Source organism: Danio aesculapii, chromosome 15, assembly GCF_903798145.1.
Source record: "Danio aesculapii chromosome 15, fDanAes4.1, whole genome shotgun sequence".
Classification (NCBI taxonomy): Eukaryota; Metazoa; Chordata; class Actinopteri; order Cypriniformes; family Danionidae; genus Danio; species Danio aesculapii.
In genome coordinates this window covers 26,842,801-26,864,719 of record NC_079449.1, presented here as the reverse complement: position 1 = coordinate 26,864,719, position 21,919 = coordinate 26,842,801, and the positions used below count along the sequence as shown (strand labels likewise).

General features: G+C 36.6%; 1 protein-coding gene across 1 annotated transcript; it reads left to right on the top strand.

Annotated features, from left to right (window-relative positions):
- Positions 1 to 353: 353 nt before the first annotated feature.
- Positions 354 to 4,774, top strand: nkapd1 (NKAP domain containing 1). Its single transcript, XM_056473062.1, has 6 exons — positions 354 to 446; positions 806 to 882; positions 957 to 1,033; positions 1,120 to 1,275; positions 1,371 to 1,424; positions 3,487 to 4,774. The coding sequence occupies exons 2-6, from the start codon at positions 814 to 816 to the stop codon at positions 3,896 to 3,898; spliced, it is 768 nt and encodes a 255-aa protein (XP_056329037.1). The 5' UTR covers positions 354 to 446; positions 806 to 813; the 3' UTR covers positions 3,899 to 4,774.
- Positions 4,775 to 21,919: the final 17,145 nt, after the last annotated feature.

Genomic DNA, 21,919 nt, shown 5'->3' with positions numbered 1-21,919 from the left:
ATGTGATGGAAATAATATATGTTCAGACGGTTGGAATAAATGTGAAATTTTAACAATTTCTTTTGTAATCTAATTTTGTCCTCTTACAGATCTTAAACCTAGACATATTATTTAAACTTATGAGACTGTGTTAGGTGACTTTTGAACAAGTTTTTTCTCATCAACTTTACAAGGCTAAAAGTTGCCCTAGTTGAAGAAACGAACACATATATAGGTGTGTATGTGCCTATTCTTAAACTTCATTCAAAATATTTATTTTCAGACGAGTTTCCTTGAAATGATTATTTGAAGAACCTGATAAGGCTTTTATTGTGAAATACATTTCGCGACTTTTATTTTAAAGTAACCTGCGTATGTAGTGCAGGAAGTTAATACGTTCTGTTTGTTGTTTTGGTGCCACGTTCACGACTCTCACTACATTTCAAAATATATTGGATAAGCGAAAGGTCTGTTCACATCTTACTTTTTAAAAACACTATTTTGTTTGGTCGTGACAGTTTTATGGCTGAACGTTTAACTAAATCAACCTTTCGACGTAACGAAATGGTTCTTGTTCAGCAGGAAAACGTTAGAGGGAGTGATGCTAATGTCAGTAAATCTCCTAACAGTTATGTTTATAGGACAAAGCATGCCAAGACTAAGGTTAATTTTATTACACTATCTTAGTTTTTTTTCTTGACAGAACTGAATTAACCAATAAGATCAGCATGTGCTTGGAGTCACAGGCACTGCTTATTTTAATGCTTGTACAGAATATTTTATATATACTTCTGTGTTTAATGCTGTGTTTAAACATTTTTTCAAGGTTTAACCATGTCGAAGGTGTCTTTAGGTAAAATTCTACTCCGAAATGTCATCAGACACACAGATGCACATAACAAGGTATGTGAAACTTACAATACAACATTTCATAGTTATGTAATCTGAAAGCCATCCGATTCAACTTGACACTGCAGATTCAAGAGGAGTCTGAGATGTGGAAGTTGAGGGATCTTGAACGACATGCCTCGTCTACTCATTTCCCAAAGCACAGGTAGATCACATGTAGCTCAACATTTCATTTATTTGTGCTCATAATGTGTTTTTCCTCAGTAGTTATAATGTGTAATGGTCATTTAGGGGCAGTATGCACTGTGACCGCTATTTGGAAGACTCGGAAGGGTCAACGAGAGACCGGCTGGGTGAGCGGAGAGATGATGTATCTGAGAGAGATGAGAGGGAGGCACGATACTGGACACGCAAACTGTATGAGTTTGAAGCCAATGATCCTGACAGGTAGTGCTGGATGGTGTTGTGCTTGTCGTGTTTTAACTGTTTTGGATGTTTTAAACATTGTAACAAAAGGCATAAACTGTGTTGTGTTCTCTCAGGTGGGGCCACAGTGGTTTTAAGGAGCTTTATCCAGAGGAATTTCATACAGACGGGTAAGAAGAAGCTCTTCCGGTGAATATTCAGCATATTGTTGTAGGTTTTCAGCAAGGTTGGGGAAAGTTAGTGGTATTTAACAGCGAAATTGAAAATTTATGGATTGAGGGAAAGTTGGCTTTATATTCACACATCCGTTCAGTGACAGCTAGACATGGGATGATAACTATTTTCAAGGTATACCGCGGTTTGGAAAAGTCAAGGTTTTAAAACTGCCAAAATTTTCTGCTACAATTTAAAGATTGTTTGTTTTTGTTGTAAGTTTTTAAGGACAACAGTATCTCCAGCAGAAAAGATCAACAAAATCTCCTAACCCTTTTCAAGTTGTAAAGAAATCTGTGTTTTTGAAACCAATGAAGGCAGCAGAAGTCATTTATTTATTTGAATTATTTAACCTGACATGTTTACGGTAAAAGTTTTTTTTTTAAATTAAAATAATGAATAAATAAAATATAAAATTTTTACCAGACATTTAAAAAGAATACATTTTAGAGCAGTAATCACAATACTGTGAAAACGTGATATTTTTGTCCAAGGTTATCATACCATCAGATTCTTATACCAGCTCATGCCTAGTGATAGCTTGTGACAAGCTCTCTATATGGTTTACAATGATACTTTGAATATTCTGTTTGAAACCACATGCAAGTGTGACTTCAAAACAATATTAGCACCATTTATTTGACCGTGAACAATGTTTTACTTTGATAGTCTTTGGCTGTATATATAATTTGACTTGATTTGAGAATTTGCAAAGAATACTTTTCTGAAATAATATTATTAAGGAGAAACTCAGAATGTGTGAATGTTAAACCAGCTTTACCTCAATCATTTATGGATGTTTGCCTTATCAATTCCTCACTATAACAAACTTTCACCCCATCAGATGATTTTTCAGCTTCACTTGAAGTTTATCTCATTACAATGACCTTATTGTTGATAATTTTACAAAAAAAAGATTTATATACGTTTTAGAATATATTGTTTCCTTTTACAAATATGTGACTATGTATATTTTAAATGCTATGCAGTGTAACCATCATTACCAATCTTGTTAATAGACCGGTCTCTGTTATAGTCACATTTTATTCTTAAAATAAACTATTAAAAAGAATATAATATTTATTTATATAGTGTAATTTTAATTCATTTATTTATAAGGTTTTATCCAGAGAAAAAAAAAAACATTGCCACCATCATATAGAAATGTCTTTAAAAAAATTATAAAACCATTACTGTAAAGATGTTACAGAATTTTTATTGTTTACAAAATATGCATATATATATATATATATATATATATATATATATATATATATATATATATATATATATATATATATATATATATATATATATATAAACAAATATTAAACGTTTTAAAAAGGATTGTCATGTTTTAATTATTACTCTGTACATATATAATGTGCAGTACAACTATAATGATTTTTTTTGTGACAGCTCTAAAAATTTACCAAAATAGCAAAACAAATACAAAGGGTTAAGGTCCCTGTTTTCATTTTTATTAAATAATTCAAAGTGCTCAGCATAATTGAGTACACCCCATTTTGACAACAAAACCCCAACAAAACCCCAACAAAACAAATTTATTAAACAGATATATTTATTAAAATAATATTTTATTATAAAAAGAACATCTTTAGAAATGGAAAGATAATACAATTAAATTCATGCAAAATATTGCAAAAAAAATTACAACCTACAACATTTCAACACAATTTTTTTTCTCTTGATTTTTGCTATTTATTTTTGAATGTTGTTATTTAATATTTTTCCCTAACATATAAATTTGGGCTACTAATTTTTAGGCCATTATTGTAAGTTAATTTCTTAGATTACCTCCAGATTTGCCTTCAGTACTGACTAAACTAATGTGTATGCACAAATATAATATTGTAAAGCATCCTATAGAAAATATTAATTTGAATTACAGATTTGTGGGGGTGTACTCATAGATAGGTAGATAGGACAAAATTATTTTAAATATTCTAGCAGAATAATTTGGTTTGTTAAACATTACATTTTACATTTTTTTTCCAGGGACAAAGTTTGCAGCGACAGTAAACATAGAAAGAAAAAACACAAGAACAAACTGAACGCTGACTTGAACAAACTGAAATCTTCCAAGAAGTCGTCTAAGAAGAAGAAAAGGAAGAAAGAGAAGAAGAAGAGGAAGATAGCGGTGCCAGGCTCAGAGACCTGCAGTGATGCTGAGGAGACCGCGAGAAGGAAACAGAGGAGGAAGGGAGGTAAAAGCAAACATAAGAAAAAAGAGCGCAAAGACAGAACAGAGGACAGCAGCACAGACGACAGCCGTTCAGACACGAGGCCGAGAACTCACAGGAAGAGAGACTGTCCTGAAACAGACACACTGACTGAGCCTCAAAGGAAAAAGAGGAAAAACTGGAAAGTAGCAAACGAGGAGAGATCAGAGGAGAGCTCTGATGCTTGACCTTTTAGCTCGACTACACTCAGTTTTTTAAAAAATGTGCATGTTCTTTTTGCAGAGACTGTTGCTTATGCATCTGGAGTCAGTATATCAGTGTTTATACCTCATTGATGGCTTTTTCCACCATGTTGGCATCCAGGAGTACTTTTTATGATTTTATGAGGTTGTTATTTACTAACTTTTTTGACCAATTTCTTATTATGCTTGTTGTCAGACTGAACCATTTTAAATATCATAGGAAAAACTCAGGGAATTTCTGCAACGTGTCAAAGATTTTTATAAATATTCTTGTATTCATGTCATACTTTCATACTCAAACCTGCCAGTCACAATAATACAGTGTAGTTTTGTTCTCCAAACAGCATTATTGTTTCTTAAAGGGACAGTTCACCTAGAAACTTAAATTAGCTCTTAATTAAAGAACGTTATGGACGAGGTTTAGTTAAACCTGTGGTTCTTGGAGATTCAAAAGATGCAAATCAGCAGCTAGTAGCACTTTGAGAGTCATAAACGCATATGCAAGCTAATCTAAATGAATACTCGTGGCTCCTGATGATACATTGAGGTCTTATGAAGCAGTACACAAGAGACTTAAATGATTAAATTAAATTAATTTCATGAATCACCAAGGACAACGGGTTCAGCTAAACATATTTTATTGTTCTACTAAAGTAAATTAACAGCATATTTGCTTTTTGTTTTGGCAGAACTATTGCTTTCAGAACCAGTACACTTGAATGATTATCATACTGCAGTTTCCCGTAAGGTGGCGCTGTTGCATTGCATCAGACCATCATCTCAAAGCGGCTAGCTCTTATTTTAACGACCTGTTTTTGTTCATTCACTTGTAAACACCTACAGTAAATGGCATTATTTCTACTGTTTACTTCCATTTACTGATAATGGCTACCGCCCCTTGTTAATGTGTTCCCGCTTTCACTCGTTCATTTGCACCAAACTACCAAAGGAGAAGCACTCATCATCGCGTAAATGCAATCATGTCGTTAAGGCAGTTCACTTCGAAAAGTAACGTTTTCTTAGTAGCCAGAAGAGTTAACTTGTTTGTCGGTGTTCACGTGAGTTGTGGTAGCAGTGTGTTTGTGTTTTGTGAGTGGTTTGACCGCTCATTATCCTTCTGATCTTCCGCTGTAAACACTGGGCGCTCGGCGTAAAGAACATTGCGTCTCTGAGGTAATGATCACTGCCCTTTTCTGACAGCCTGGCACGACGACCCAAAACAACTCCGATAATTATCAAACACTTTCAAGCTGCCGGGTTTTGTAATGAAATCAAATTAAACGCGACCGATCGAGATTGAGTTGTTCTGTGTTCGGTAACGACACGGTCATTAACACACGGAGCCCGGAGGAACACGGCGTTCAGACATTGGAGGCGAGATTCAGGCTTATCCGTTAAAGCTTGTGCCCTTTTGCTCCCTTGTTACATTGTGATGTTTTACAATGTGTTTCTTTTTTAGTCCAATATAGTGCTCCTTCACTGACACCAAACCTTTTCGTTTTTGTATGCTTTTTTCAGTAATATTATTAGTTTCAAACCGAAGCTGTTCAACAAATTCATTTTGCTGTTTTCCCTAAATTTTTATATTTTGTTTGGTTAAGACTTTTGAAAATAGGAATCATTTTCATAATGTTCTGGAAAAAAGATGAAAATATAGTTGAAATTCTATATAAATGAATAATAGGCTAATATGTTTTATTTCTGTAATTCTTGATGACCCAAGGTTGTTTTACAGCAGATGAGCGCATGAAGAAACGCATTCACAACTAAACATAGGCCTATTATTTAGTTTCCTTTTTCTTTAAATGTAGGCCTACCAAGCAAAAGATTGTCATCTATAAGAAATTAATATTTTATTTAGCTAAGGTGTATAAATGGGGTTCTACACAGACTTTTAATTTCAGTCAGCCAGCCTCAGGGCTTCCGGTTAATTGTCATCCTATATAAAATCGTAGCGTCTGACTTAAAAAAAAAAAAAAAACAGCGATCTACACTGCCTGGCTGAGATACGATATAAAGTTGGGTATCAGACCAAACAAGATTAAATAGTATTTTCTCCGTCATATCTTTAAAATATGGAAATTAATCTTACCCCAGCATTTTGAATGGAATTTCTGTGCTGGCCTGCTGCTCAAAGAATGACGACGCTTGCGTTTAAAGGGTCTTTAGTTTTTTTTATGCTTTAACAACTAAATGAATGCTTTAGTCTATTTGACTGATTATATTTGAATTACATTACAACATTGATGCTGTAAAAGGAACCTTATGAAGTTGAAAATAGTCACATGAACCTCTTACCGGAAGTTCATCATTGGCTGAAAAAAACACTGTGTGTGCATATACCCCATTGATCAAAGACTGACAGTAAAGTCCTTAAAGGGATGGTTCATCCCAAAAATAAAATTAACTCACCCTCATGTGATTTAAAAATTTTTTTACATTTTTATTCTGGGCCCAGTTTTTCCCAAAAAATTTTTAAATCTGGATCAAATTGCTCCAGATTTGGAAATCCTATGATTTGTTATCCAGGATGAACTGATCTATCTTATTTTTATTACAGTTTTTATAGGAACATTGGCTTGGATCACTGTGATCCAAATACCAAATTTCAAGATTACCAAATCCTGTGTATAACAGACGCTTAAATGGAACCAACAGTGTAGCCTACTGGCAAAGAACAACAGGTAGGCAAAATACCAGCGGCCACAAACAGCCGTTGTTTGTTTTAATGGTAAGAAACAGAAACACTGCTAGCAACAAATATTTTACATTTTTAGTTTGTTCTAATAGAATACAGCTTTGATATTGTTTTGTTGTTGTTGTTTACCAAATCTCATTAGATGTGACATGCTTCATATCACATATGAAGGAATTTATATATCATCAGTAGCCATTTTGTTTGTGATCATTCACTTAAAAAAATAAAACCTTTTTTTGAATCCACCCTTCTGATGCGAGTTTGCATGTTCTCCCCGTGTTCGCGTGGGTTTTCCCATGTTTCCCCCACAGCACAAAGACATGCGCTATATGAGTGTGAATGTGAGTCTATGGGTGTTTCCCAGTACTTGGTTGCAGCTGGAAGGGCATCTGCTGCGTAAAAAATATGCCGGAATAGTTCATTCCGCTGTGGCGACCCCTGATAAATAAGGGACTAAGCCAAAGGAAAATAAATGAATTAATGAAGAAAACAGATAAATTAAAGTGCAATAGTTGTATTTTTAACTATTGCCTAGATCTGAGATGCCCAAAGTAGGGCCCGCGGGCCAAAGTTGGCCCATGATTAGCTTTTGATTTGGCCCACCATCCCATTTGACAAGAAAGTAAAAATGAAGGGAAGGGGAGGGTCGGGGCTAGGGTAATTGCCTTAAATAGAGATTGCCTTATCTAATTTAATGCAACCTTTTTCTTGTTTGTTTTATTATTGAGCTACAAAAAAGCAAGCTTTAATTAAATCTGCCATTGAAATGTTGCGAATGGATCCAATTAATTTAAACGTGCATTGAACATTGTTTTTTATTGTAATATGTTAATTATAAAATGTGAAAACTAATATGATTAAAGTACTGCTTTCTATTTATTTAAATAAATATTCAAATAATATTTAAAAAATTAGGAAACTACCCATGCCAACTTTGTAATAGTTTGCTATATTTACCTTCGGCCCACAGCCCTCAATTATGATTGGTGTTTGGCATTTCATAAGAAAAACTTTGGGCACCCCTGGCCTTAATCAACTTAATGCCGTCCTGATAAATAACATGAACTATCCATTGACAATGACAACTCTATATTTATTATATTAAAGCAATAATTTCTAAGTAAAAAAAATAATCACGTTCCTTCCCTGTGGAATGACTTTAACCAAGGGAATTGCATACTTTATCTACTTTCTGTTTGTTCATCAGGAATCTAGACACGGTTGAGAAAGAACCTCCGTGATTTTGCCTAGAAGGAAGAAAGCAGATCTCATATGTCTTCATTTGATCTTTAATAAGTCCACATTGCACTGCAGTTACACACTTGTGTATGTGTTCCTCCTTCAAGTTAACAATGTCAGAACTACCCCAGTCATGAAGGTCAATCCAATAATCCTGCTTTATTGAGTTCTTCTGGCAGAGTACTTCATATTTACGTCATTCTCTGATGGTGAAGAGATGCTTGTCTCTGTCATAGGATAAAGAAAGCATTAAAAGAAATTCAGTTGTATCATTTCAGGCTTTATTATTTCCTTGCAGTGTAGTAAACTGGATTAGATGTACAGTTCTAAGTTAAATGTGATTTACTTGTCCGGCAAGGATTATCTATATGACGTTAGCATGGTTTACAGAGGATCTAATGTGCGCATCACCGTGGAAATTGCATGTAGGTAGAGACTACATGAAGTGTGCATGTGCTTTTAGCTCTTGGCATTATGCCTGTGAGTCACCAGGCCTATGTTTGATAAAATCATGCAGGTTCATTCTTGGAGGCGGCAGATAAGTCATTTATCAGACCCAGAAAAAAGATCATATCCTGAAAAGACAAACAGAGGAAGTATGATGCATCCTCAGAGTTGCTACTAAAGTGTGGTTATAACCACCAGTAAGTTTCACTATCAGCAGCTTACTTTGCAGGTTATTTCTTCAGTCGTTTCGCTTCATTTTCTTAAAGTTTCTTGCACAAAGAAGACAGAAATTTTATGGATTTATTTATACAACAGTTCTTTCTGGTTCTCAAATCTAATTGGCTGATAGCTGTGCAATATTATGCAATATCAGAACTTGTTTAGCCTCTTCACTCCTGTGTATTACTCCGCCCACATAGAGTGACAGCAGATCAATAAACTCACTACAGTTTGACAAATATTGCAGCTTTTGGACAACATAATGTACTTTTGAGGATTTTTTAGTCGAGAATATAGTTGTTTAGAATGCTTCTATGGAGTTTATTTATAAGGATAGTGCCTATTTTAAATATTTATAATTTCAGAGTGACAGCATGTCGGCGGCTATTAGCCTGACATTGAGCTGAGCAAAGACAGTTGACGTTGTCCATCTACAAGATGGCGACATAAGCCCTTAGAGGAGAAAAATATTGGAATTTCTAACTACAGCTGATCAAATCATTATTAAACTGGTAAGTGGCTTTCTAAGTCGATCTCTCTTTTTTATATGTTGTAGTGCTGTATTTATACCATAGTAATTGTAGTGTATTGAGTGTGATATGGGACTCGCATATTAGGAATGTATGCATACATGTATTTCGCAATAGCCATTATTAGTATAACCCTGAGTTGCTTTTTTGGTTGGCCGTTTGTTTCTAATGAGTCGTCCTGTTTTCGTTACTGCAGACTAGTTCAGTAAAAAGAAAAATGAAGACATTAGCGTTTTTCCTTATTGCAAACACAACATTAATCTTGTAGTGTTTGCGTTGCTTTGGCTTTTTTTGGGTTAATTGTTATGATCTCCCAATCGCAACAGAGAAATACTGGGAAATCTCTGTGGTAGACTGATGGCATTTCATGCCGTTCAGCCTTATAATCTTAAAATGTGAGCAAAATCACCTGTTTTGTCATCACTTTAGACATTACAGAATTCAAATACTTGCTCTAAAGTGACGTTTGTGAAGTAGCAACGGTTTTTGCTGTTCTGGCGTCAGCTGCGGATGTGAATGAATGGCGGAAAAAAGTAGTTCCTCAGACAAAAGGATTTGAGACTCTCCGTGTTTGATTTTTTTTTATATACACGAATATGCCGTCGAACTATTGTATAAATGCAATATCACACTCATAGCAGTGCGATATGGCTGTTTATCATCACTGGTGGCGGGACACTAAGGACAATGCACGCCTCCCATCAGTGCTGATATACAGCCATATTGCACTGCTACTCATGTGATATTGCTCATATATCCAAAAATATAAAGAGGGTTTCTAAAGTTCATCAGTAATTGTAGGATCATAGCTATACTTTTGTTTTGTATAGTTTTGTATATTTTATTGTTCCCTAAGGGTGATTTTTATTTTATTTTTTTGTTTACTCGTATTTCAGCATGACCTGATATAGTAAAAAATTAAAAACATACACATAAAACACATACATAGACATACGCATTACCTATTAGTGTTCAACAGTCTGATTGACACTGGAATAAAAGAGTTTTTAAGCCTATTCTGCTTGCATCGAGAGATTCTGTATCTTCCGCCAGAGGGTAGGAGATCACAATATGGGAAGAGGGTACATGAGATGGACTGCTTAGAATTCTTAGCATAGAAAACCCAGTCAGATTCTTATGATACTATCTAAAAACAATCAAGATTAAAAAGTCAAATGTCATGTGGTTTCATCATGGTGGGCGCTGCGTTGGTCATTAACTTGCACTCTGCTGGGAATCCTTGAAGGTTAATCTACAGATCCTCTCGAACACACACTATTTCCCGGACTGCTTTCCAAATCAGCTGAGCATCCAGGCTGACCCTCTTGCACATTTCACTTCAATTAGCTACTGAGTGAATCATAGGTCAGCCTAGTGCTGCATGGCAACCTGACGTAAAGAATGTGGATACTCCTACATTACTGGAGGTTGCACCAAAATCGCTGCTCACAGGATTTGCATTATGCATAGGGGTCTGTTCAAATGAAGCTTTCTCAGTATGTCAGGAATTGATCTAGAAAAGGTATTTTGGGAAACTAGAAAAACTTGATACAGAGCAACAACAGTTGAAGAAGACGTGGGACACTTATATTGCAGTTTTGCCTGTGTTTTGGTGGCAGCCTTCCGTGCCGCACTTTTGTTTTGTGTTTATTTTACTTATACATAAAGGGTTCAAAACGTTCACATCCCACCCCCTTTAAGCCTTTGAATTTTACCTTTGTTACAGAAAGTTTTTTCGGGTGTTAGTGTCAATGGGTGTGTTTCCACTGTCGCACCATTCGTGTTTCCACAGTAACTTCCAGGGCCTTGTCGGGGCTTCCTCTGGGCAAACGACTGGGCTTTATTTGGCTTGTTGAATACCTTGAGCCAAAGCGGGCTAGCTAGTGCTTTGGGACAGGATCAAAGGCAAAGGCGTAGTTGAGTAAAGAGTCAGATCCGAGGCAAGATGTCCATTTCGTTATTTTTACCCATAGAGTACAAGCATGCACAAAAAGAAAGATTGTAAATGAAATTAATGAATGTTAATACACACACACACACACACATATATATATATATATATATATATATATATATATATATATATATATATATATATATATAATTTATAATTTAATGTCTCCATTGTAATCTTGTAAATGATAAGGCGATAGTGTGCTTAAACTGTGTGATTCTTAATTGAATCTCTTCCTCCCAGTTGAATTTGGAAGGTTGTGTGGCCCTATGGTGGAAACGCAGCATCATTTCAGCTTCACTGTTAGCCACAACCAGTCTGATGAAGGCCCTGGCTTACACTGGCCTAAATTTACTTACTTACTTCCAGGGCCATTAATATCGAAGTTGATATTTAGCCACACCATGATATTTCATAACATCTAGTTTTTATGAGGTGGTTGCCTAATGCTAAACCGCCAACCTGGAGGACCAGGACATACACACATACACTACGACAATTAGCTTACCCAATTCACCTATAGTGGATGTCAAACCAGAGCACCCAGAGGAAACCCATGTGAACACTAGTAGAACATGGAAACTTCACGCAGAAATGCCAACTGACCGAGCCAGGGCTCGAACCAACTAATATTGTGGTCATAGTTTGCTATTGATCCTTTTACATAGCAAAGTTCTATTGATTAGAAGTCAAAATTAGTTGGAATGCATTTGTAGCAATATACTGACAACAAATATCCCTCAACTGGGCTTATAGTGATGTTCAAACGAATCTCAATATGCAGCTTTTATTTTTACTGAATAATCATATAAAAGCACAACAAATATGTCAGCTGTAAGAAACTGCCTTTATGAAAGCATAATAGAGATATGGATTTGCACATGTTCTGCAATTCACCAGCATCATGCCAAAAGAGAAGGCAAGTCAAATTAAACTGTTTTGACGGTTTATATTTAATTTTATTTTTGCTAGTTATATTTAAATTCATAGACTATATATAGGGCGGCACAATGGTTAGCACTGTCACTTCACAGCAAGAAGGTCACTGGTTCGAGTCTTGGCTGGGTTAGTTGGCATTTCTGTGTGGAGTTTGCATGTTCTCCCTGTGTTCATGTGGGTTCCCCCCACAGTACAAAGACATTACCTGACAAAAGTCTTGTCATTGATCCCAGTTGTATGATCAATGACTTCTAGTTGATCATTTGGAAAAGTGGCAGAAGGTAGGTTTTTTTCAGATAAATCATCTGTTGAACTGCATCCCAAACATCACAAATACTGCAGAAGACCTATTCTCATCAGTCAAGTTTGCTGAAGGAAAAATCATGGTTTAGGGTTACTTTCAGTTTGGGAGTGTGCAAGAGATCTGCAGAGTGGATAGCAACATCAACAGCCTGAGGTATCAAAGACATTTGTGCTGCCCATTACATTACAAACCACAGGAGAGGGCAAATTCTTCAGCAGGATAGCACTCCTCATACTTCAGCCTCCACATCAAAGTTCCTGAAAGCAAAGAAGGTCAAGGTGCTCCAGGATTGTCCAAGCTTATGGGAGTCATACACAATATTAATTATTTTCCACTGCATCATGACTTTATATTCTATACTGTACATTATTTCTGTTGAGTGACAAGACTTGTCTAAGCAAAGTCAGACTTTACTGTCCTAATTAAATAATTAAAAATCAAGGCATGATCATTTTATTTTGGTAAAATAAGCGTAATCTAGAGGCCTTTGCCTTTCATAAAAGCCACTTCTGATACTAGAAGTCACGTTTTTATTTGTTGTTCCTAAAACTTGGATAGGCGACAAGACCTTTGGCAGGTAGTGTATGCAAATTGAATAAACTAATTTGGCCGTTGTGCATGTGTGTAATGCAAGAGGGTATGGGTGTTTCCCTCTACTGGGTTGCAGCTGGAAAAACATCTGCTGTGTAAAACATATGCTAGATAGGCTAGCGGTTCATTCCACTGTGGAGACCCCTGATGAATAATAGGACTAAGCCGAAGGAAAACGAATGAATGAATGAATGAATGAATGACTATATATCTGGCTCATATTGGCTATGTAAGAGTTTGACTTTCTTGCATGACACATGGACATTACATTATAGAACAACTCCTTCAGAATGATATTGAACATTGTAAGCAGTCTTTTCTTGTCTAAAAACAGAAGAGAGGCTCAGAGTGTCACATCTATCTCATTTACAGACAAAAAACACACACATCTTGACTCATTTGCATAGAATTTAGTCTACAGGCTTTCGTTGACAACCCATAGGAAGTTCATTACAAACTTATTTAGGCTATGACTAAACGTTTTACATTGTGAAATGAAGGTTTTCTGCAAAAGTCAGACAGACCTCATAACACCCTGGGTTTCATAACTGCACTTGCCTGACCTTTGCCTCAATGATCACACTCTGCTCTGTTGTTTCATAACACAAAAGGTGTTTGAGCAACAGTCCCTTGTGTTAAGTTCAAAGTAATCCAGGACACATTCTGCCTCAAAAAACACCCATCAGCGGCTCCATCACCTCTGTTAAACAACTCATAGGCTATGACGTCAATGCATGTCTTTGGCAAACTCAGAAAAATGAATAGGAAATGGATGCATGATCCAGAGGGGGTTGGGAAACAGCTTTGATTTGAGCAGTCAAACCCCTGCTCTCCCTCACTTTCTCATCCCTGCTATCACACCTCCGCCTGCACAGTCTTATGGGACGCAGGTTTGACGTCAGCAAGTGTCAGCCCGGCCCATAGTCTGCCTCTGCTGCTAAACGGCTGCAGTAATTGATTCGGAAGAGCAGAACGAGCCTCCAGCTAATTGGTGTGTGGCAGCAGCTGCTCTGTTTCAGGTCTCTCCTCACATCTTCTCCCAGTTCACGTCAAACAAACAGAGCGGTGTGCTTTCAGAAGCTGTGCAAATATGAGGGGGAGGTTGGTCATGCATCATCTGACGGTTGATTGAAAAGTGCGCAGCTTTGAAGGGGTCTGATTGTTGAAGGTTATCAGCATTCCATATTGTGGAAAGGGCATGAACTTCAGTGATGTTGAGAGGTGATGATTTAGTTGATTTATTTAGAAATATCAACAAGCCGGGACTAGTTATTGATTAGGTTGACCACTGTGTTTTTTCCATAATGAAATGGGCCATTCAGTCAGATTTGACGCACATGCCTGTAGCCACTGCTGTCGTGAATAAACTGAGATTGGAGGCACCATGCAGACATTATTTTGAACCAGGGCTGCAATTGCAAAACATTGCAATCTTTTTAAACTGTAACTGGAGGATTGGACTATGGCAGCTGAGAAGGACATTCTCTGTGTAATTTTTGAAGAATTTTCATAGCCTGATGAAAGTGTGTTTAATACTGCAAAATATGCTCAATGTCAGGGGCGTATTTTATGATTTGGAGGGCTTGAGCAATTCCTGGGGCCCAAAATTTCTAAAATGCTCCTTTTGCACTTTATTTTTAATTGATTTATGGGTGGGCGTCATGGTGGCGCAGTGGGTAGCACGATCGTCTCACAGCAAGAAGGTCGCTGGTTCGAGCCACGTCTGGGTCGGTTGGCATTTCGGTGTGGAGTTTGCATGTTCTCCTCGTGTTCGCGTGGGTTTCCGCAAGTCCAAAGACATGCACTATAGGTGAATTGGGTAGGCTTAATTGTCCGTAGTGTATGTGTGTGAATGAGTGTGTATGGATGTTTCCCAGTGACTGGTTGAAGCTGAAAGGGCATCCGCTGCGCAAAACATATGTTGGATAAGTTGGCGATTCATTCCGCTGTGGCGACCTCAGGTTTATAAAGGGACTAAGCCGAAAATAAAATAAAATGAATGATTTATGGGCTTCATGGTGGCGCAGTGGATAGCACGATCACCTCACAGCAAGAAGGTTGCAGGTTCGAGCCCCAGCTGCATCAGTTGGCATTTCTTTGTGGAGTTTATATGTTCTCCCTGTGTTGGCGTGGGTTTCCTCCGGGTGCTCCTGTTTCCGCCACAGTCCAAAGACATGTGGTACAGGTGAACTGAATAAGCTAAATTGGCCGTAGTGAATGCAACAGTGTGTTTGAATGCAAGAGTGGCATTCGCTTTGTAAAACATATGCTGGATAAGTTGGCAGTTCATTCCGCTGTGGTGACCCCTGATTGACAAAGGGACTTAGCCAAAAAGAAAATGAATGAATGAATAATTGATTTATTTATCAATCACTCCTTTTTTACATTTTGTCTTAATGCAAAATAATAATAACATGTAAAGCATCTCGTAAAACTTTTTAAATGATTTGTTTTCTCATAAACCAAGCCACTCTTTACCTACATGACCTCCTTTTCCTGTGAGCATGAGCCATCTTTTGCTTTATTTTCCCTCTCAGTGCTTACTTGCTTATTAGTACGCAAGCTATTTTTGAGAAATGACTCACCGACATCATGCTCATTGTGCACCAATATGTCCAACACTCATGTGCAGCGCTAACCCTGTCGTCAGCTGAATGCTGATCTCCAGCACTGTTCACTGTTAATTGTAACCTGTCACCAGCCCACATCTTCAGGCATGAGTCATTCAGGGTTGGTGGTCTGGAAGTTGAGCGATCAGTGAAGTCTGTGCTTGAGCTGTGAGGCTAAATGTATTTCCACCGAATGAACATCCATCTAATTACCTGCTGACATCTTACCCACCAGGACAGGTTCCTTTGCCTGCAATTAATGTTTATGTCCGTTTTGGCGGATGTACTCTGCTTTTAAAATCTTATTTCCACGCTCATCAGTATATATGCGGTTGTTTTATGTATAAATGAAATCTTGATTGAGCTGTAAAATTGCAGAAAATTGAATGTGAGGATTCTCCCATTTGCAATACCTCAGGTAACGAAGGAGCAAAATGGGTTGCACTCAAAGGACAAATGTTCTCTTCAAGGTAATGACTATATTTTTGAAGCAGCCGTAAAAGTACAACATATAATCAGACATGATGAAGTAATTTATGCAAATGCTGCTTAGGCTGGAGGCTGATACAGTATGTCCTCAAAGACAGAAATAAATAAATATAGCAATATGATACGGTTCATGTAGGTGTTTATTTAACATTTAATTATTCATTTAATTTATTAAATGTACAGAACCCAAAACAATAATTTTGGAAAACATAAACAAAATGTATAATATTTTTTATTGTTATTTTGACCAATTGTCATTTAATTTAACTTTATTAGAATTAAAGCAAATGTTATCGTAAATCTAGAGAAATAGAGATATTTCACGCAGTCTCTTAATTTTCCACACTTTCTTATGAACAGAAAAGAACCTTAAAATAACTGGAGACCTTATCAGGATGTTCTGGTAACTAAAACTGGAGAGGTAAGCATTGATTCGGCTGATGTTAATGGGGAACTGTGTGTCTTTTATTTAAAAAGAAATACACTATGAATATATACATACAAGATACAACTAGTTGTAGATTACTTTATTATACTATATTTTTGTGTCAAAGCATTTAACAGCTCTCTCTCTCTCTCTCTCTCTCTCTCTCTCTCTCTTTAGTTTTATATTGGAATAAAAAGCTAAATTAAATCTGCTCATCATATAAACTGACTATTTCTGGGAGACTTTGATTGACCCTCTCATTTGATATTGATTAATTTTTTAACAAACAGTTTTGTGTGACCGTCTACAAATTACAGAAATCTCTCAGATTTTATTTAAAATGATCAGAAGATAAAAGTCTAAGAGGTTTGGAACAATATGAGGGAGATTAAATCTTAAGCTAATTTTCAACTAAGCCTTAAAGGGGTAGTTCACTCAAAAACATGTAAATTCTGTCATAATTTACTCATTCTTCACTTGCTTCTTGTCTGCTTGAGTTTTTGTCTTTTCTTAAACACAAAGGAAGATTCACTGAAGAATGTTGGAAAAAACAGCCAGTAATGTCCATAGTATTATGTGTTCCTGTACTATTATTGTCAATGGTTGCTTTTTAAAGGGCACCTTTGATGAAAATCATCTTTTGAAAGCTGTTTGGACAGAACTGTGTGTAGGTATAGTATAGTATGCCTATGCAGTCATACATGAGGTGATATAAAGACATTAAGTCTTCTTTTTTAAACTTCCTGACGTTAGGATTTTAATCCCTCCCATTTTCAGGTCCACCACAAAGTGACGTAATGCGATTTCCCCACCCACCAAATTGATTGACAGTCGCTTATTAACATGTCTCCGTAGTAACGTGTATAATCAAATCAACGAGACAGGACGTGCGCAAAGCAACTGGGATTAAAAGATCTGTTCAGCTCTCTGTGATCATCAGTCATCATTAAATGTGATCAAGAATGAGTTTTGCAAGTTTAAAAGTTAAAAGTTTTTAAAACAGTGCATGCTTGTAATGAATGACAGCGATTTTACCGTCTTTATCACCACAGCAACATGTCAGTACAATTATAAAAGAAGATGATTCAATCGTGGTTGGTGGGCGTTTAGATTAGGTTTATTTTGTACATTAACATAACAGATATCCATATAGCAGTGGATTAACGTGCATCCTGTCACATTTGTGCAAAAACAGTGCAAAGTTAAACGCGCACTGTGTGTGTTTGTCCACTGTGTGTGTGCGTGCATGAACTTTGTAACGACATTGCGTTTGACTCATCGTTGCTGAAAGGTTTGAATTTACTCCAAAACACATACATCAAATAATAATTGGGAAAATTCTTCCTGTAGTATTTCTCACAAAAGTTATGTGAGATCTGCTTCCTTAATGTCTGTCACTGTGCTGTTTATCTGACTCAGCCGAGGCGGAGACTGAGACACACTCTGACAGGCACATGGGAATGGTGGGAGGGGAGAACTAGCATTAAAGGCACAGGCAACAAAAACAGCCACAAGATGCTCAGGGCAGAAAATTACAAAGTTCTGAAAGTCATAATAAATAATCTGATGGGTGTTTTGAGCTGAAAATTTACAGACACATTCTGGAGACACAAAAGACTCATCTTAAATCTTGAAAAGGGATTAAATAGGTGCCCCTTAACAACATTCTTCAGAATATCTTGTTTTGTAGGCAACAGAAGAAGTAATTTCTTGAGTGTGAGTAAATGAGGACATTTTCATTTTTGGGTGAACTAGCCCTTTAAATTGAACCAACACACACTCAAAAAAATGACGTTTGCTGTTTGTTCAAGCTACTTACAGTTGTAGTCAGAATTATTAGCCCCCCTTTGAATTTTTTTCTTTTTTAAATATTTCCCAAATGATGTTTAACAGAGCAAGGAAATTTTCACAGTATGTCTGATAATATTTTTTCTTCTTTGTTTTATTTCGGCTAGAATAAAAGCAGTTTTAAATTTTTTTAAAACCATTTTAAGGTCAAATTTATTAGCCCCTTTAAGCTATATATTTTTTCGATAGTCTACAGAACAAACCATCATTATACAATAACTTGCCTAATTACCTTAACCTAATTAACCTAGTTAAGCATTTAAATGTCACTTTAAGTTGTATAGAAATGTCTTGAAAAATATCTAGTCAAATATTATTTACTGTCATCATGGCAAAGATAAAAAAAATTAGTTATTAGAGATGAGTTATTAAAACTATTACGTTTAGAAATGTGTTGAATAAATCTCTCAGATAAACAGAAATTGGGGAAAAAATTAACAGGCAAGGTAATAATTCAGGGGGGCTAAAAATTCTGACTTCAACTGTATTTAAAATGAGCTGAAACAACACAATTACCGAGGTTTTTTTTGCAACAACTTAATTGCGTTGTGTTCAATCCACTTAAATTTGTAAACATTAAGAAGTCGATACAATCAAATCGATTGTGTGGAACCAAGCATTTGTTTCCAGTCCATTTGAGACAACTCAAAATGTTATTTATCCAAACATCACAAATATCCCTGCTCTCCTGTAGTATAAAGTAATATGATTTCCCCATATGTGAAACAGACACCAACCCGATATTCACACAGGCTTAAGCACGCATGTACCGTAGGAGCATGTTTGTCCTTGAGATGAGAAGGGGGTGCAGGCTGAATCCTTTCCTTCCCGGCGGTTCATAAAAAGCGGGGAGGACATGAAAGAGCCGCGCCTGATGTTATATAAACAACAAGGGCCAAGGGTGGTCTGCACACACCTGGAGGGGCCTGGACCTTTGAGGAGAGAGCACGGGAATCATGTTCTAACATTAATAAGCTCAGGGTGGAAAATTTGAAGGAGGCATTTGAGAAGAGACTGAAGCAGGGCTGATCAGAGAGAGCCTGATGTGAGGGAGGAATGCTTGACGTCATTCGGAGCGGCCTCCAGCTACTTGATTATTAACAGCTGACAGCCCCCGTCTGCATGCTTTTTAGGGTCAGTTACTGAACTAAAGTCCCTGTAGATTGGACGTTTAATATTGTTTTAGATTCACTGGGCTGGATGTAAATAATGAAGGCAAAATAATAAGTGATAGATATTGTTTTTTTATATTTATGTAATAAATTGTGTTTTCATAAATGTTAAATCAACAGTACTGTTTTCCCTGGTACCATTTATTAATAACACCGAATATTTTGAGATGATCAGTCATAGTTCACACAAAACTGAATGTTCTGTCATAGTTTGCTCACTCTCATGTTTTACTCATGAAGTCATGGTTTTCTTTTCTTCGTGCAACACCAAAACGTTTTTTTTTTGTAATAATGCACTGTTCTCTTCAGTAAATGGGAAGTGAAAATGGAGCTTTCAAACCTCAAATCATAAAAGTATTCTAAAAATACTAGAATAGTACATCTGAGTCATGTGTTACATTACAAATGTTCTGAATCTTCCATTATGAATCATTGCCTCAAACACTAAAAGCAGACAGACACTTATTTATTGAGGTTTCTACATAAATTAATACCAAATGAACGTTCATTCAATTAAATAAATTGATATTATGCATAACCTCTAGGACTGGTTCATCTGCCTGCAGTTATTAGGTTTATACCAGTTTGATAATTGTACTGTGATTTTAAAAGAACACTCCACTAGAGATAAACTTTTGAGTTGTACTATTTTTGTATCCATTCAGCTGATCTCTGGGTCAGGCGGAAACACATTTAGCTTAGCTTAGCATACATTAATCATTAAATTTATGAAAATAGTCCCCAATTAGATAATTAAACAGCACTGTGTAATATCATTGCACCTGCTGCAGTCATGGTATGGCAGCAGAGTCCCTTGATTATTATGCTGGAATGAGAGATATTGCAACTTAGAAAATATCAACCTTTCATTTTCTGTCAGTCGTATTACTCAATGTAACTACAGAAGAGTCAAGCTTTCATTCATTCATTTTCTTTTCGGCTTAGTTCCTTTATTAATCTGGGGTCCACAGTGTAATGAATCGCCAACTTATCCAGCATATGTTTTACACAGCGGATGTCCTTCCAGTTGCAACCCATCACTGGGAAACACCCACACACACTCATTCACACACATACACCACAAACGATTTAGCATACTCAATTCATCTATAGCGCATGTCTTTGGACTTGTGGGGGAAAACGGAGCACCAGGAGGAAACCCCCACGAACACGGGGAGAACATGCAAACTCCACACAGAAATGCCAACTGACCCAGCTGAGGCTCGAACCAATGACATTATTGCTGTGAGGCGACAGCGTGACCCACTGCACCGCCATGCTGCCCGCAGAGTCAAGCTTTAGATAGAAAATTTATCCTGAGATTTATAGTGAGATGCTAATGGTCTAATCCTAAGGTCGTAACACATTACTTTGCTACAGCAATCTACATGTAAAATTATGTTTAGAAGTTTTTTTTTAGGCTAAATTCATATCAAATACCACCAAGCTTCCCATAGTGCTATAGAATTGTCTGCTTGGCAATTGTCTACTTAGCAATTATTGTCAATAGTTAAAAAAAAATACAGTTAATATCAAATTTCTCAAAACGTAGGGGATGCCTTTGTATGCTCATCAATGGACCCAGGCTCATTCTGATTATGTACCCCTATACGCATTTCTGGAGAGAGCAAAATACATCCCAGAAGCTACGTTTTTGTGCAGTTTTTGTATTCTTGTATCCACCAGAGGCCGCTGTGTATCTTATTTAGATCTCAAATCTTTCTCACGAGTGCCATTCGCAGCTGCTGTTCTCATGTAAATCCACCAGAGGCCGCTGTCGACAGACTGACTTATTGACTGCCCAACGGAATGAAACCCTTTTCCCTCCCCTACCCTAAATACCACCCAGCCACCCCCTTTCCTAAACCCAGCTGCAGTGTTTTAAAAAGCAATTCAGAAAAAGAAAAGCCCTCGCCTAATTTTTACCACGTTTTCAAATTTTACCACAGTTATCTGTCTTTGAAATCTTAATATTTACACACACTGACCACTTTTAAGTACAACTTCTACCAGGCTGGACATCCTTCTACCTCTACTCCCTTAATTCATCATGAATTGATTTAGCAAGGTGCTGGAAACATCCCTCAGAAATTTCTATCTATATTAAAATGATAACATCACATAGTTCACATGATGAAAATCTTGCATTCCATCCAGAGGTGCTCTATTTGATTGAGATCTTGTGACTGTGAAGGCCATATAAGTAAAGTGAACTCACTGTCATGTTTAGGTTTTGAATGTGATTTGTGTATACAGTATGTATTCCAAAAGGACAGACATGATCAGCAAGAATACTCAGGTTAACTATAGTGTTTAAACAATGCTCAACTGGTACAAAGTGTGCCAAGCAAATATCCTTACACATAATACCTGAACTGTTGACACAAGACTGAATGGATCTGTGCATTCAAATGATTTATGCCAAATTCTGAATGTAGCAAAACCTCAATGTTGGGCTTCTTTATTTTCCTTTAGCTTAAACTTAGCAAACCTGAATAAAATAGTGAGAAATAACATTTATTTTTCTTTTAAATATAAAC